The sequence below is a fragment of the Hemiscyllium ocellatum genome, chromosome 7, assembly GCF_020745735.1.
Source record: "Hemiscyllium ocellatum isolate sHemOce1 chromosome 7, sHemOce1.pat.X.cur, whole genome shotgun sequence".
NCBI classification, from domain to species: domain Eukaryota; kingdom Metazoa; phylum Chordata; class Chondrichthyes; order Orectolobiformes; family Hemiscylliidae; genus Hemiscyllium; species Hemiscyllium ocellatum.
In genome coordinates, this window is record NC_083407.1 from 34,940,854 (window position 1) to 34,956,412 (window position 15,559).

Below are 15,559 nucleotides of genomic sequence, written 5' to 3' on the forward strand. Positions count from 1 at the left end.
GATAAATTTCAATCGATGGTGTCTGTGACACAGACAAAGAACAAAAGTGGGTCACTTGGCCCTTTGAACCTGCTCTAATATTCAGTAATATGATGGTTGATTTGATTTTAACTTCAGTAATACATTCCCTCATACCTCCTTGGTAAACAAGAATCTATTTATCTCTGCCTTAAAAAAAATTTAAAGATTTTGCATTCACTGCCTTTTTAGGGAGTCCAAAGACTCTCAACCCACTCAGAGAGAATTTGTTTTGTCATCTCTGTTTTAAATGGGAAACACCTTATTTTTAAACTATTGCCCCCAATTCTAGATACTTGTACAAGTGAAAGCATACTTTCTACATCCACCCGGTCAAGACTCATCAGGATCTTATATGTTTCAATTGAGTAATCTCACATTCTTCCATGGATAATTCAACCATGACACAGTAAAGCCCTGCCACTCTGTTTTTTGCTGTGATATCTGAATTAATTTTCATCCAATCTTCTTTATGATATCTAGCTTGGTTGTAAGACAAAAATATTTTACACAGTGGCTTGTTATAGTCTGGAATGCATCACCTGCAGTTGTGGGGCAAGTCAATTCAGCAGCAATTTTCAAAGGAGAACTGTACAAACACTTGAAAAGAGGAGAATTTTCAGAACTCTCATGAAAGTGAAGGGTGAGCAATTAGTTTGATACAAAGGATCTTAGAGGGCCAGGATTATGTCCATGGCGTATGATGCAAACTGGGCTGGACTGTGGTACACTTGATGTGATATAACATTTGAAAATACATTCACTGACCTTGACCGCGAGCTTGAGGTCATTCAACTTTTACAGACTGCATGCAAGCCCTTGTGGCTTGACACCTGGCATTGACCACAACACCATCTGCCTCCACTGCCTGCACAAAGCTCATCAAATAGGCCTCCTGTCTATTTGTAGATAAATGACATATCTCATCCTTTCCAACTCCTTCATTAGAGTCTCCAGTGAGATTATGGAAAATCATGAAAATATGTTGCACTGTTATTGAAAGTTTACCATCTCAAAATTTCTTTTAAAATGTCTAGGTAGCAGAGTAATAGAGTAATGCATCTGTTTTATTCACAGTGTGCATCCATTTTAAGTAATCAAGACTAACTTTTAATTATGCTAGCTTCTCATAATTTTCTGCTCCCCGCTGAAGTGTGCAGCAACTGAACAGCAGGTTTAATGCTGTCTGTGTGCTGCAATCACTTAAATTAGCAGGTACCATGAACTCTGAATGCTGCCAACATCAGAAGCAATGGACATTGGGCATATCATGCCCATTTTTGGGCTTTGTCCAATTTCATCTCTTTTTTCAATGGAAAAGAAATTGTTAGTGTGTTGCAAAACCAAATGTTTAGTCCTCTGAGTTTATCTTCAATTAAATGATAAATGATGTTCGTTTGAGCTTCCAAAATTGTCACAAAATTGTCCTTGGTTTTCTTCAGAAGGATAATAAACCACTTTCAGTGCCAATTAGTCTGGTTTGGTACAGAGATTAAACGGTATTGAGAGGCCTTTTTGTCCATATGTAAACAAGATGAGACTTCAGGCCAAAAGTGGTCGTGTTTTAGAAGTGACCTGTACAGAGAAAGGGAAGTGGTCAGCTCTCCGGTTGAGTTGTTTAGTTCAGTCCAGAACTAGTTCAGAGTTCAACAGTGAGCTCTGTGGAAACTCTCTCTCTCCTTCTACTCTTCTAACTTCAACCTGTAAGCATCTGTTCCATTTATACTGGTTTTTAGGAGGGGGGGGGGTTGCTTATTGGGACTGTTGTGTATATTCAGAACAGTATAACTAAGTCTAGTTTGAATAGACTGAGTTATGTAGGGGTTCTTTATTCTGGTTTTTGTGTTTCATTGTGTAATTTTGTGAATACATTTTTGTCTGATTTAAAACCTGTTAGTCAACTTCACTAACTTAATTCGGGTAATTTTCACTGTACACTTACTGAGAAAAATTGCAAAGTTATGGTTTGGGGTTTAAGAATGTTTTGAGTGGTCTGGCCTAGTGCATAACAAAATTAAAACTCTTTCCTGTTTTGGCCTTATAGCAAAGTATAATATGCTTGGACCTTTCTCATTCATCTGCTTCAACCAGCACAGTCAGAAGTAATAAATCCCATTGCATGTGTCCAGGCAGTATACCTTATTTTAACATAAAAATAATTTTATATGTAACTCATTGGCTCCAGTTGTCTTTAATTAAATGCCTTCTCGGTGTGATTGTAGAAAATTGTATCAGTTGTAAATGTGCATGATAAAATTCCAAATGGTTGTTCTTCTTAAATAAAGTGGCTGATTTTGTTCACAGATGAGTGCTTTCTGAATAATGGAGGATGCAGTCACCACTGCACTTTTGTAATAGGGGAAGGCCTCGTCTGCTCTTGCCCTACAGGAATGCACTTAAGCTCAGACAAGAAAACCTGCATTGTCCTCGATTACTGCAGAAAGCATCTCCGTTGCAGCCAAGTATGTGAACAACACAAGAAGACAATTAAGTGCTCATGTTATGAGGGCTGGTTACTTGCACCTAATGGTGATAGTTGCATTAGTTTAGGTAAGTCATTGTTTTCATTAACTGCATATCTCTTTTTGTTACCATTTATTTGAATTTACATAATAATCCAAGATGTGTCTTTTTTTGACAGATCCTATTGAGCCATACATAATTTTTTCCATTCGGCATGAGATTCGAAGACTGGATCTTCACAAGCAAGACTACAACTTATTAGTCCCTGGCTTGAGGAACACAATAGCAATTGATTTCCATTTCAATCAGAGTTCTCTATATTGGACCGATGTTGTGGAAGATAAAATTTACAAAGGAAAACTGTCAGATGTTGGAGGTACAAAATTTTATGCAGTTGACTTTTCTTTCTAGTTTCTACCATTGCCCTTTAACGCATTAATTCGTCAGAATGCTTCAGTGAATATTCAAGAAATAGTGACCAAGTGACACTTCAAGATGAAAATGTGGGCATATTATGATGTTTACCTGTATGGAACCTGCCCAAATTCATATGTAGACTTCAAAAAATTTACAAAGTAGGGTCAGTCCATTTTAATATACTGATTGATTCTGGATGGAAGCAGAGTTTGAATGTACCAGGGTAAACAAGTTATTTGTATAAATTCACAATGACATAGAATTAATAAACCAGAAAACAAAGATGAAACATTCATGTCTACTTAAGATCAAAATGCAATTGATGCTGAAGATCTGAAATCAAAACAGAAATGCTGGAAATTCTCAACCAGTCATGTAGCATTGATGGAAAGGCAAACAAAATTAATATTTTGCCTTCTCATGAAAGGTCATTGACCCAAAAAGTTAAATGTTTCTCTACCTCCAAATGCTGCCTGATTTGCAAAGAATTTCAAACATATCTGTTTGCTTGTATGTCTTGCTATTTTAGATTTCATTTTTCCATTAAACAAACAGACACTTATGTACTAAGTTAGTAGGTTGACCACTGAATGAAAGTTATAAATAGATTCAAGAAAAAAAAGAGGTGCTGTTGGATGAAAAAGAGATAATGATAATTTGGGGTGGCATGGTGGCTCAGAGGTTAGCACTGTTGCCTCCCAGCACCAGGGACCCAGGTTCGATTCCTGTCTTGGGAGACTTTCTGTGTGGAGTTTGCATATTCTCCCTGTGTCTGTGTGGGTTTCCTCCCACAGTCACAAAGATGTGCAGGTTAGGTGAATTGGACATGCTAAATTGCCAATAGTGTTAGATGCATTAGACAGAGGGAAATAGGTCTGGGTGGGTTACTCTTCAGAGGGTCGGTGAGGACTTGCTGGGCTGAAGGGCCTGTTTCCATACAACAGGAAATCTAATTTAATAATGTTGACTGGAGTTAGAGTGCAACAACAAGTGGATGTTGAAGTGCAACAGGGAGGCATGGTGGATTAGTGGTTAGACTCAGTGCCAGGGACACAAGAACAAATAACAAGGAATGGTATAGCACAGGAACAAGCCTTTCAGCCCTCAAAGGCTGCACCAACACATTTTGCCCTTCCACATTAAAACTGTCTTCAATTACAAGATATGTATCCGCCTATTCCCTTCCTTCTCATGCATTGGTCTTGGCGCTGCTTGCATGCTGCTATTGTGTGTTTCCATCACTACCTCTGACAGCGCACTCCAGGCACTCACCACCATTTGTGTGAAAAACATGCCTTATACATCTCTTTAAAACGTACCCCCTTGCACTTTGAACCTGTGTCCCCTCATAATTGACTCCTCTACCCTGTACAAAAGCCTCATAGTTTCCAGTCAATCCATTCCTTTCACAATCTTATAAACTTCTATCAGGTCAGCTCTCAACCTTCTGCATTCCAGTGTAAACAAACCCAGTCTATCCAACCTTTTTTCATAGCTAAAACCCCCCATAGCAGGCAATATCCTGGTAAATCCTTTCTCTACCCTCTCCAAAGCATCCACATCCTGCAGGTAGTGTGGTGTCCAGAACTGCACACAATATTCTATGTGTGACGTAACTAAATGTCTAGAAAGCTACGAGTTCAATTCCAGCCTTGGGTGACTGTGGAGTTTACAAGTTCTCCCCATGTTTATGCAGTTTTTTGCCACTGCTCCAATTTCCTCCCACAGTCCAAAGATGTGTAGGTGAGGTGGACTGGCCATGTTAAATTGTTCTCAATGTCCAGGAATGTGCAGGCTGGGGAGTTTAGCCATAATGGGTACAGGGATAGGAGGCTCGGTCTGTGTGGGATACTCTTAGAGGGTTGTTGCATATTTGAGTAGCCTGTTTCTGTACTGTAGGGATTCTGTGATTGATTAATTTGAAGCAAAAACAGAAAGTGCTGGAATAAACTTAGCTGGTCTGGCAGCATCTATGGAGAAAAAGCAGAGTTAACATTTTGGGTCCAGTGACTCTTCTTCAGAACTTGAAGGACTTGGTAACCTTTGGCTAGATCATGCCAATCCTCACATTTTAACTAAGATGCCAGCTCATGAGAATGGGAAGACCAACCTGCACCATCTAAAAACACACAGTCAATTTTGAATGCACAGTTTCTACACTGAGTTACTTTGCTGTGACATTTCTTTGAATTATGGTGAGATTTTATCGCACTTAAATCAATTTCTAAATGATTTAACATTCACTTTCCACCTCATCAACTCATCTGCATAACTGATTGTTAAGGCTGAAACTAACTGCAAGTCATTTTGAAAGCTCAGCCACATAGGTTCAGAATTTGATTGGCTGCATCTTTGCAAGCAAAATATGACAAGTCAGAAACTGCACAAGATAAGTCTGAAGTCATGCAATATTGTGTATCTTTACAGTGGTTATAGTTTCAAAAATGAAACAGTGAATTTATATCCAAACATAATATTAAGCTTTCCCTCTTCAATCATTATATGCAGAATTTTAATCTTACATTCCATATTATTGATATCAGATCATTAAGATTTGAATAGTTATACATTTCATAGGAATTGATTTTCCCATATCCTGTCGAACTTATTCATTAAAATGTACCTTTTCCTGCTTATTTGCTCTGCTTTTCTTACATATTTTCCAATGAATACATAGACTCAAGCATATCAAGTATTAGGACAGAAACATTGAAATTGTAAAGAAATATACTATCTTACCCAGACTGATTGGGAAAGGGAAGAAATTAAATAATCAGACTACTAAGATTACATCCTATCCACTGCGTAAGGGCATAGACTCTAATAAGTGTTCTTGCAGATAGCTGGGTACAGACTGGGAGTCAATCATGAAGAGAATGACATGCCGAAGAAGCACCATTCCAGTGTCTGTAACTGCACCAAACTCTGAACTACCAGTTGTTAATTCAATGAGTGTTTAAGTTGTTTCTTTTGGTTTTGATGGTTTTCCAAGCACAAAAGAAACCAGCTACAAGTATTGCTTCACATCTCCTGAATGTCAAAATTAAAACAGAAGGGTCGGTCATTTTCAAGCCAGTTTATTTTCCCAATCATTGTAGATTTATTGGATCACCTTTTGCTGCATGGGTAAATGGAGAAAATGAATGTTATTAAATACAAACATATAAAACCGTGTAATTGTGCAGCATGCACTTTTGCATTTATAACTGAATTTATTGACTTGCTATTCCAGATAAGTGAGTTAATTTTGTAAGAGATGAACATGCCAGTTATTAGTGAACAAGGAATTAAATATATGTGAAATTAATTCTTATGGAAATGAAATGGTTCTTTTTTTCAGCTGTAAGCAGTGTGGAAGTTATTGTACAGCATGGTCTAGATACTCCTGAAGGGTTAGCTGTGGACTGGATTGCAGGAAACATCTACTGGATAGACAGCAAAATGGAACAGATTGAAGTAGCAAAACTGGATGGCAGCATGAGGACTACTTTAATCGCAGGTTCTATGGTGTATCCACGGGCCATAGCTTTGGATCCTCGATATGGGTCAGTTTGCAAATCTAATTTTTTGGAAACTGAACATAAAGTATTTTACTATGTAATTTTAACTTTGCATGTGAAACAAAGGAAATGAGTGAATGTTGCTGCCATAAAAGTTTCTATTTAAGGTTAAAAAAACTGCCATTTTTAATTTTTAGAAGAGGGATGTGCTAACAGGGATATGTTTTTTACTGAACATAATATGGATAAGGAATAACAAGGCTAGAGGAGAAAATAAATCTGGCAATAGATGCATAAATCAGTTAAAATAGCACATCATGATAATAAACTCATAAGTGTGCTAGTAAAGATTTAAAAGTTTTAATTCCTTGATAAAGACAAGCAACAGAGAAGAGAAAGATAAAGATGTCAAGTGCCGATCCATAAATTGGATGAAAGGAATGTGACCTTTTTAGCTGAAAACCCTGTTCTGTGCTATCAATTTTATGAAATTATACATTAAATGCAAATTAAGCATAATTCCTGTCACAAACTTGTTTAATTAGATCTAGACATCAAGTTTCTGATAATTTAAGCAGTTCATGTAATTACAGCTATTAATATTTATGATTCATGTCTTGCATTGTTGTTGGTGGATAGTTTCAGGTTGGTGGCGTGGTTGATGGTAAATAGTTTCATTCTTGTGATCGTCAGATTGTTTAATTGTTTCTCATAAGGAAAGTTATTCAGGTTAATTTTACAGTCCAAATCAAATAAAATATCATTTATTTTCATTATAACACTATACCTGAACTCTCCCAAGTCAGGAATGTAGAGTCGGGAAATTTCCAGGCCAGCTGAAAGCAGCACAGGAGAAAGTTCCCTGTAGGAGTTTGGTTTTTGTTTTGGAAAGGCAGGTGATCTTTGGAATTGGTCCCACTGCCTTTGGAAAGAACCACTGGAGCTATCAAATAATGTGTTGGCTTGTTTAAAAGCTCTGCCTTAGTGCTCTGATACTATATCCCAGCTCCCAAAAATGATAAACAAAGAACAGCCTTTACCTCTCACACCCACATCCCCTCATACCCCCACATCTTTCCAATGTTCCATACGAACCCATGCAACTTCATACCTCCCATTTGTTCCCATGAACCTCTCACCACAATGGCAGTCTATGGATATAATCTATCCAAATGGCCCTTTTGAGGCATATGTCAACTTCGTGCCAACTCATGCCAATCATTGTCCCATATTTTGTACTTAGACCTTCAATGTCAACTCACTGTGTATAGACATTCAGAACCATGCTGGGATGAATTCAGATGAAGCTCTAAGTCTTTTGACAAATTCATTACTTAAAATAAAATTCTTACAATTAAAGAAACTCATTTTAAATTCAATAAATTTACCTTCAACTTCTGGATGTAAGTTTGCTCACTGAGCGGGAAGGTTAATTTTCAGACGTTTTGTCACCATACTAGACAACATAATCAGTGAGCCTCCAGTGGAGCACTGGTGATATGGCCTGCTTTTTATTTATGTGTTTGGGCTTCCTTGGGTTGGTGTTGTCATTTCCTGTGGTGATGTCATTCCCTGTTCTTTATCTCAGGGGTGATAAATGGGATTCAAGTCAATGTGTTTGTTGATAGGGTTCTGTTTGGAGTGTCATGTTTCTAGGAACACATTGACTTGGATCCCATTCAACATCCCGGAGAAAAAAAACAGGGAATGGCATCACCACAGAAAATGACATCACCGACCCGAGGAAACTTAAACACACAAATAAAAAGCAGGCTATAGCACCAGTGCTTCATTGGAGGCTGACTGATGATGTTACCTAGTATGGTGACAAAACGTCTAAAAATGATCCTTCCGTCTCAGCGAACAAACATACATCCAGAACCTCAACCTGAGATTAAAAAATCTTCTCAAAACATGCTTACCTTCAATTTATTGGCCTGTTCTTAGAAGAAGTATTTGTATTCATCCCCTGCTTCAAAAAATGTATAAGCACCTTGAGCTACCAATCAAATGATGAATTGACAGATACCTCGCTGTAATAAGGACAGATTTGAACAAGCCATGCATCACACATCATTCACTGATTGCTTTTAAATTTGTGTCAATGGAAAGTGTGAAATAGCAACACTGGCTTTCTTCAAATTAAAGACAGTTTTCTCAAAAATGCAAAGCTTGTGAGATGTAAGTTACTTGACAACTTGATCATTCCAATGTATTTTATTAATCATTTGAAAATTTCCTTGATAGTTTAAATGTTCACTTTTTATGCATATTAATGTCTGAGTTAACAATCCCAAATGACACTTGAAGTACTCAAGGAGTACCTTATCTCTTCCAATGATATCTTTGGGCATAAACAATAGGGTACCCTACTACTTCAGTTAGTTTTAGCAGTATTAGATCTTGTCTTGAAAATTCTAAAACCTCAATTCATACTTTGGATATTCCAAGAGCAAAACTTGGATTTGGCTGAAGGCAATGGTGCTTTACTAAAAACTGTTGCTTCCATGATCCATGGACCTACAAATTATCTTCTCACCAATTCACCATCATCCCACATCCCATCCTTAGACATCAGTGAAAATAATGTGTGATTGGCTTGGAGGCAAGACTTCCTGAATCAGAGCTCTCACGCCATTTTAGCGAAGCAGTCTTTGGTAAACTTCAGGTTTAATATGCTTGTAGTATTTCAGTACATTAAAATATGGCACACAAAATGGGTTGAATGTTCTGAAAATGTATATTTGGTATATTTTATGCGTTGAAAACATAGAGCCATCTGCCATTGCATGTAGAAAGCCAAGATCAAGTTTGTTTCCTCAACAAAGCAGTTCTCAGGGAAAGGCATTAAGAGGTTGGAAGGAGCAACAAAGTGACAAACTGGAGGAGGAAAGAGGGAAAAAAAACAGGAGTTGGAAGATGGGGAGAGGAGGATTGAACAGAAAGAAATGGAAGAGATAAAACATTGGGAGTAAACATAGAGTTAAATGATCATACGGAAGCAAATACTCAAAATACTTCCACTTCCTGAACACAACAATGGAGCAGAGATAAATAAGACACAATTAATGCTTGTGACGAAGAAGCGAGGCCTCTGAAAACTTGTGGCTTCAAATAAACCTATTGGACTATAACCCAGTGTCATCTGGTATTACTGTTGACTGTGACCAAAAGGAAAAGTTAGTTACCGATAATACCTGAGCATATTGCTCTCAGAGATGGTAATAGAATATTTCCACAAGCATATATTTATTCTTTTGACATTCCTAATCTTATTGACATTGCCATTCCTGAGACCAGAGAGGTAAGAACCCGATTTGCTGCTTCCTTGTCATCGAACATGTTTTGGAAAGAGCTAATTTTATGATCGATTGTATAAAAATTAGTCTGAGCAGGGTTAGCAGCAACAACAAGGTGAAGGAGAGTGAACCTGAGAGTGAACAGTAGCAGCAGGATAAATACCTGAGGAGTGGGGTATATCTGAGTGAATCTAAGGGTGAACTGCAGGATAAATACCTGAGGAATGGGGTGTATCTGAGTGAACCTGGGGGTGAACAGCAGGATAAATACCTGAGGAATGGGGTGTATCTGAGTGAACTTGGGGTGAACAGCAGCAGCAGGATAAATAGCTGAGGAGTGGGGTGAGTCAGAGTGAACAGCCACTGCAGGATAAATAAATGAGGGGTGGGCTCAGTCAGGGTGAACATGGAGCTGACTCTGAGGGCGGAGCTCTGGAGGTGACATCACAATTCAACAAGTGACCTCGATTTAGCTGCTGAAGAACCAGGTTTGCAGTTAGAGTAGGTTCTGTCGAGAGGTAAAGTACTTATGTTCAGGAGTTGTAGTCAGCTAGGAACAGAGAGTAGGAGTGAGAGATCAGAGTTTAGTGAATTGTAGATTAGTTTGTGAAATCAGTTCTTGGATTATTGTCAACAGTTGACCGGGTTGATTTAGTTGATAATGTTCACAATGGCAGGAGAACTCGAATGCTCCTCCTGCAGTATGTAGAAAATCAGATGTGGAGGTGCCATTGTTGAACAGGGCAACACTCCAAAAGCTTCTGATTTCAAATAAACCTGTTGGACCATAACCTGGTATTGTCTAACATTTGTTGTAGAAAGTCAGAGACTCTTCCAGTGTCCTTGGTGACAATTAATACAGGAAATTTGATCCTAATTGACCATATCGAGCTCTTGGAGCTGTGAATGGAATCACTACGGAGCATCCATAAGGTTGAGAATGTTGTGGATAGCACATATAGTGAGCTGGTCACACGATGGTAAGGGCTTACACAGACAGAGAAGAGTTGTGTGACCACCAGGAAAATGAATAAGCATTGCCAGGCAGTGCAGAAGTCTCCTGTAGCCATTTTCCTCTCAGACAGTTGTATTGTTTTGGATACTGTTGGGGAGATGACCTCAGTGGAAAGCAGCAGCATCAGGTGGATCAGTGGCACCATGACTGGCTCTGATGTATAGCAGGAAGGGTTAAAGGGCAGATGAGCAATAGCAATAGGGGACTCTATTGTCAGAGGTACAGATCAACATTTCTGTGATACTGAGCGAGACTCCAGAATGTTGTATTGCTTTCTCAGTGCCAAAGTCATAAACATTTCTGAGTGGTCACAGGATATTTTGAAGTGAGAAGATGAGTAGCTGGAGATTATAGTCTGTATATGGTGTGAACAACATAAACGGAAGGAGAAGTAAGGTCCTGTAGAGGAAGTTCAGGAGGTTAAGTAGGAATTTGAAAAGCCGGACCTCTAGAATTGTAATCTTGTGATGACTCCTGTGCCATGTGCCAGTGAGGCTAGGAACTGGAAGATAGGACAATGAAATATGTTGCTAAAGAGCTGGTGTAAGAGGGAGGTCTTCAGGATCATTGGGATGTCTTCTGGAGCAGTTGGTACCCATCTATGAAGGATGGGCTGCACCAAAACCAGAGGGGTAGCAGTATCCTGGCAGGATCGTGCCACTTAGGAGGGTTTAAACTAGTGTGGATGGGGTGGAGGTGGGTTGGGGTGCAGAACCAGAAGATAAAATAACCGAGGAGGAGTTGGAGACTAATAGGAAGAATAGGCAAGAGATGTTACTGAGTTGGTGGGGCTGGTGGTCTTAGGTGCATTTGATTTTATGTGAGGATTATGATTGGAAAGGCTGTTAAACTTAGAGCTTGGATTAGTGTATATAACTATTACAGAGACTTGATTGAAAAAGGAAATGGCCTGGCATCTTAACGTTCCAGGATTTAAATGTTTCAGGCATGATAGAGAGGAAGGTAAAAGAGATGGGGGAGTTACATTACTCATTGGAGAATATTATAAATAAACTGAAGGAGTACATACTCATCCAGTGAGGCCATATGGGTAGAGTTCAGGACTAGGAAGGGTGCAATCACTTTCTTGCTGTACTACAGGTTTCCCAACAGTCAGAGGGAGATAGAGGAACAGATATATAGACAGCTTATGATTGTTGTGATAAGTGATTTTTAACTTCCTGTATATTGACTGGGACTCGCTTAGTGCCTGGGGCTCAGATGGGGGAGAAACTGTTTGGTGTGTCGAGGACAATCTTTTTCAGCAATACGTAAATAGTCCAAGAAGGGAAGGGGCCCATCCTAAACCAATAATGGGGAATCAGCCCAGCCAGGTGATTGAATTTTCAGTGGGGGAGTATTTTCAGAAGAGTGACCATAATTCTGTAAGTTTAAATTTCCTTACAGATATGGATGAGAGTTGTCCTTGGGTGAAAGTATTAAATTGTGTGATGGCTAACAACCACAGTATTAGTCCCGAACTGGGGAATGTAGATTCGGGCAGCTATTTGAGGGAAAATCCACATCTGGCATGTGGGAATCTTTTAAAAGCCTGATTAGAGTTCAGGACCAGCACCTTCCTGCGAAAGTGAAAGGTAAGGATGGCAAAGTTTGTGAACATTGAATGATAAGAGAAATTGAGAGCTCAGTTAAAAAGAAAAGGGAGGCATATGTAAGGATTTGGTAACTGAATACAAACAAGAAGAATATAAAGATATATGGAAATAACTCTGACAAGGAATTAGGAGGGCTAAAAGAGGCCGTGAACTGTCTTTGCAAACAGGATTAAGGAAAGTCCTAAGGTGTTTTATCGATATATAAGGAGCAAGCATGTAACTAGGGAAAGAATAGATCCACGGAAGGACACAATGGGGAATTTTATGCATGAAGCCAGAGAAAGTGATTGAGGACCTGAACAAATGCTTTTCATTGAAATTCATAAAGGAGGACATCATGATGTATGGTGAATCTAGAGAAGGATATGTTGATACTCGAAGGCATGTTGTTATTAAAAAAAAACAAGGTGGTGCTGGGTGTCTTAAAAAGCATTAAGGTGGACTGGTCTCCAGAACTTGATGGGATCTATACCAGAATGCTAAAGGAAGCAAGTGAGGAAATTGAACGAAACATTTGTATCTTCATTACTCACTGAAGAGGTCCCAGAGAACTGGAAAAACCAATGTTATTCCGGTTCTGTTCGCCGAGCTGGAAGTTTTTGCTGCAAACGTTTCGTTCCCTGGCTAGGGAACATCATCAGTGCTATTGGAGCCTCCTGTGAAGCGCTGCTTTGATGTTTCTTCCGGTATTTATAGTGGTTTGTTCTTGCCGCTTCCGGGTGTCAGTTTCAGCTGTAGTAGTTTGTATGTGGGGTCCAGGTCGATGTGTCTGTTGATGGATGTTCTTGCCGTTTCCGGGTGTCAGTTTCAGCTGTAGTGGTTTGTATATGGGGTCCAGGTCTATGTGTCTGTTAATGGAGTTTGTGGATGAATGCCATGCCTCTAGGAATTCCCTGGCTGTTCTCTGTCTGGCTTGTCCTATGATGGTAGTGTTTTCCCAGTCAAATTCATGTTCCTGGTTGTCTGAGTGTATGGCTACTAGGGATAGCTGGTCGTGTCGTTTTGTGGCTAGCTGATGTTCATGGATGCGGATTGTTAGCTGTCTTCCTGTTTGTCCTATATAGTGTTTTGTGCAGTCCTTGCATGGTATTTTGTAAACTACGTTAGTTTGGCTCGTGCTGGCTATTGGGTCCTTTGTTCTAGTGAGTTGTTGTCTGAGTGTGGAAGTTGGCTTGTGTGCTGTTATGAGTCCTAAGGGTCACAGTAGTCTGGCTGTCAGTTCTGAGACGCTCCTGACGTATGGTAGTGTGGCTAGTCCTTTTGGTTGTGGCATGTCCTCGTTCCGTGGTCTATCTCTTAGGCATCTGGTGATAAAGTTGCGTGGGTATCCGTTTTTGGCGAATACCTTGTATAGGTGTTCCTCTTCCTCTTTTCGCAGTTCTGGTGTACTGCAGTGTGTTGTGGCTCTTTTGAATAGTGTCCTGATGCAGCTTCGTTTGTGTGTGTTGGGGTGGTTACTTTCATAGTTTAGGACTTGGTCTGTGTGTGTTGGTTTCCTGTGTACACTTGTGGTGAATTCTCCGTTGGGTGTTCTCTCTACTAACACGTCTAGGAATGGGAGTTGGCTATCCTTTTCCTCTTCTCTCGTGAATCGTATTCCTGTGAGTGTGGCGTTGATGATTCGGTGTGTTTTTTCTATTTCTGTGTTTTTGATGATTACAAAGGTGTCATCAATGTATCTGATCCAGAGTTTGGGTTGGATTTGTGGTAGGGCTGTATGTTCTAACCTTTGCATAACTGCCTCTGCTATGAGTCCCGAGATTGGTGATCCCATGGGTGTTCCGTTGATGGAACGGAACACCCATGGGATCACCAATCTCGGGACTCATAGCAGAGGCAGTTATGCAAAGGTTAGAACATACAGCCCTACCACAAATCCAACCCAAACTCTGGATCAGATACATTGATGACACCTTTGTAATCATCAAAAACACAGAAATAGAAAAAACACACCGAATCATCAACGCCACACTCACAGGAATACGATTCACGAGAGAAGAGGAAAAGGATAGCCAACTCCCATTCCTAGACGTGTTAGTAGAGAGAACACCCAACGGAGAATTCACCACAAGTGTACACAGGAAACCAACACACACAGACCAAGTCCTAAACTATGAAAGTAACCACCCCAACACACACAAACGAAGCTGCATCAGGACACTATTCAAAAGAGCCACAACACACTGCAGTACACCAGAACTGCGAAAAGAGGAAGAGGAACACCTATACAAGGTATTCGCCAAAAACGGATACCCACGCAACTTTATCACCAGATGCCTAAGAGATAGACCACGGAACGAGGACATGCCACAACCAAAAGGACTAGCCACACTACCATACGTCAGGAGCGTCTCAGAACTGACAGCCAGACTACTGTGACCCTTAGGACTCATAACAGCACACAAGCCAACTTCCACACTCAGACAACAACTCACTAGAACAAAGGACCCAATAGCCAGCACGAGCCAAACTAACGTAGTTTACAAAATACCATGCAAGGACTGCACAAAACACTATATAGGACAAACAGGAAGACAGCTAACAATCCGCATCCATGAACATCAGCTAGCCACAAAACGACACGACCAGCTATCCCTAGTAGCCGTACACTCAGACAACCAGGAACATGAATTTGACTGGGAAAACACTACCATCATAGGACAAGCCAGACAGAGAACAGCCAGGGAATTCCTAGAGGCATGGCATTCATCCACAAACTCCATTAACAGACACATAGACCTGGACCCCATATACAAACCACTACAGCTGAAACTGACACCCGGAAATGGCAAGAACATCCATCAACAGACACATCGACCTGGACCCCACATACAAACTACTACAGCTGAAACTGACACCCGGAAGCAGCAAGAACAAACCACTATAAATACCGGAAGAAACATCAAAGCAGCGCTTCACAGGAGGCTCCAATAGCACTGATGATGTTCCCTAGCCAGGGAACGAAACGTTTGCAGCAAAAACTTCCAGCTCGGCGAACAGAACCACAACAATGGACACCCGAGCTACAAATCTTCAACCAGACTCCAATGTTATTCCTTTGTTAAAGAAGGGCAACAGGAGTAATCTGGGAAACTACAGGCTGGTGAGCCTTACATTAATGGTAGGGAAATTGTCGGAGAAGATTCTTACTGATAGGATTTACTCTCATTTGGAAAAATGTTGACTTATTAGAAATAGTCAGCATGGCTTTGTACTGGAAAGGTCATGGCT

General features: G+C 40.0%; 1 protein-coding gene across 1 annotated transcript in view; it reads left to right on the forward strand.

Annotated features, from left to right (window-relative positions):
- LOC132817331 (low-density lipoprotein receptor-related protein 1-like) overlaps positions 1 to 15,559 on the forward strand; it is a 1,680,787-nt gene that overhangs the window by 933,390 nt on the left and 731,838 nt on the right. The window contains exons 24-26 of the mRNA XM_060827740.1: positions 2,323 to 2,568; positions 2,660 to 2,857; positions 6,239 to 6,443. Of these exons, the coding sequence (XP_060683723.1) occupies positions 2,323 to 2,568; positions 2,660 to 2,857; positions 6,239 to 6,443 (649 nt within the window). The remainder of the gene's footprint in view (positions 1 to 2,322; positions 2,569 to 2,659; positions 2,858 to 6,238; positions 6,444 to 15,559) is intronic.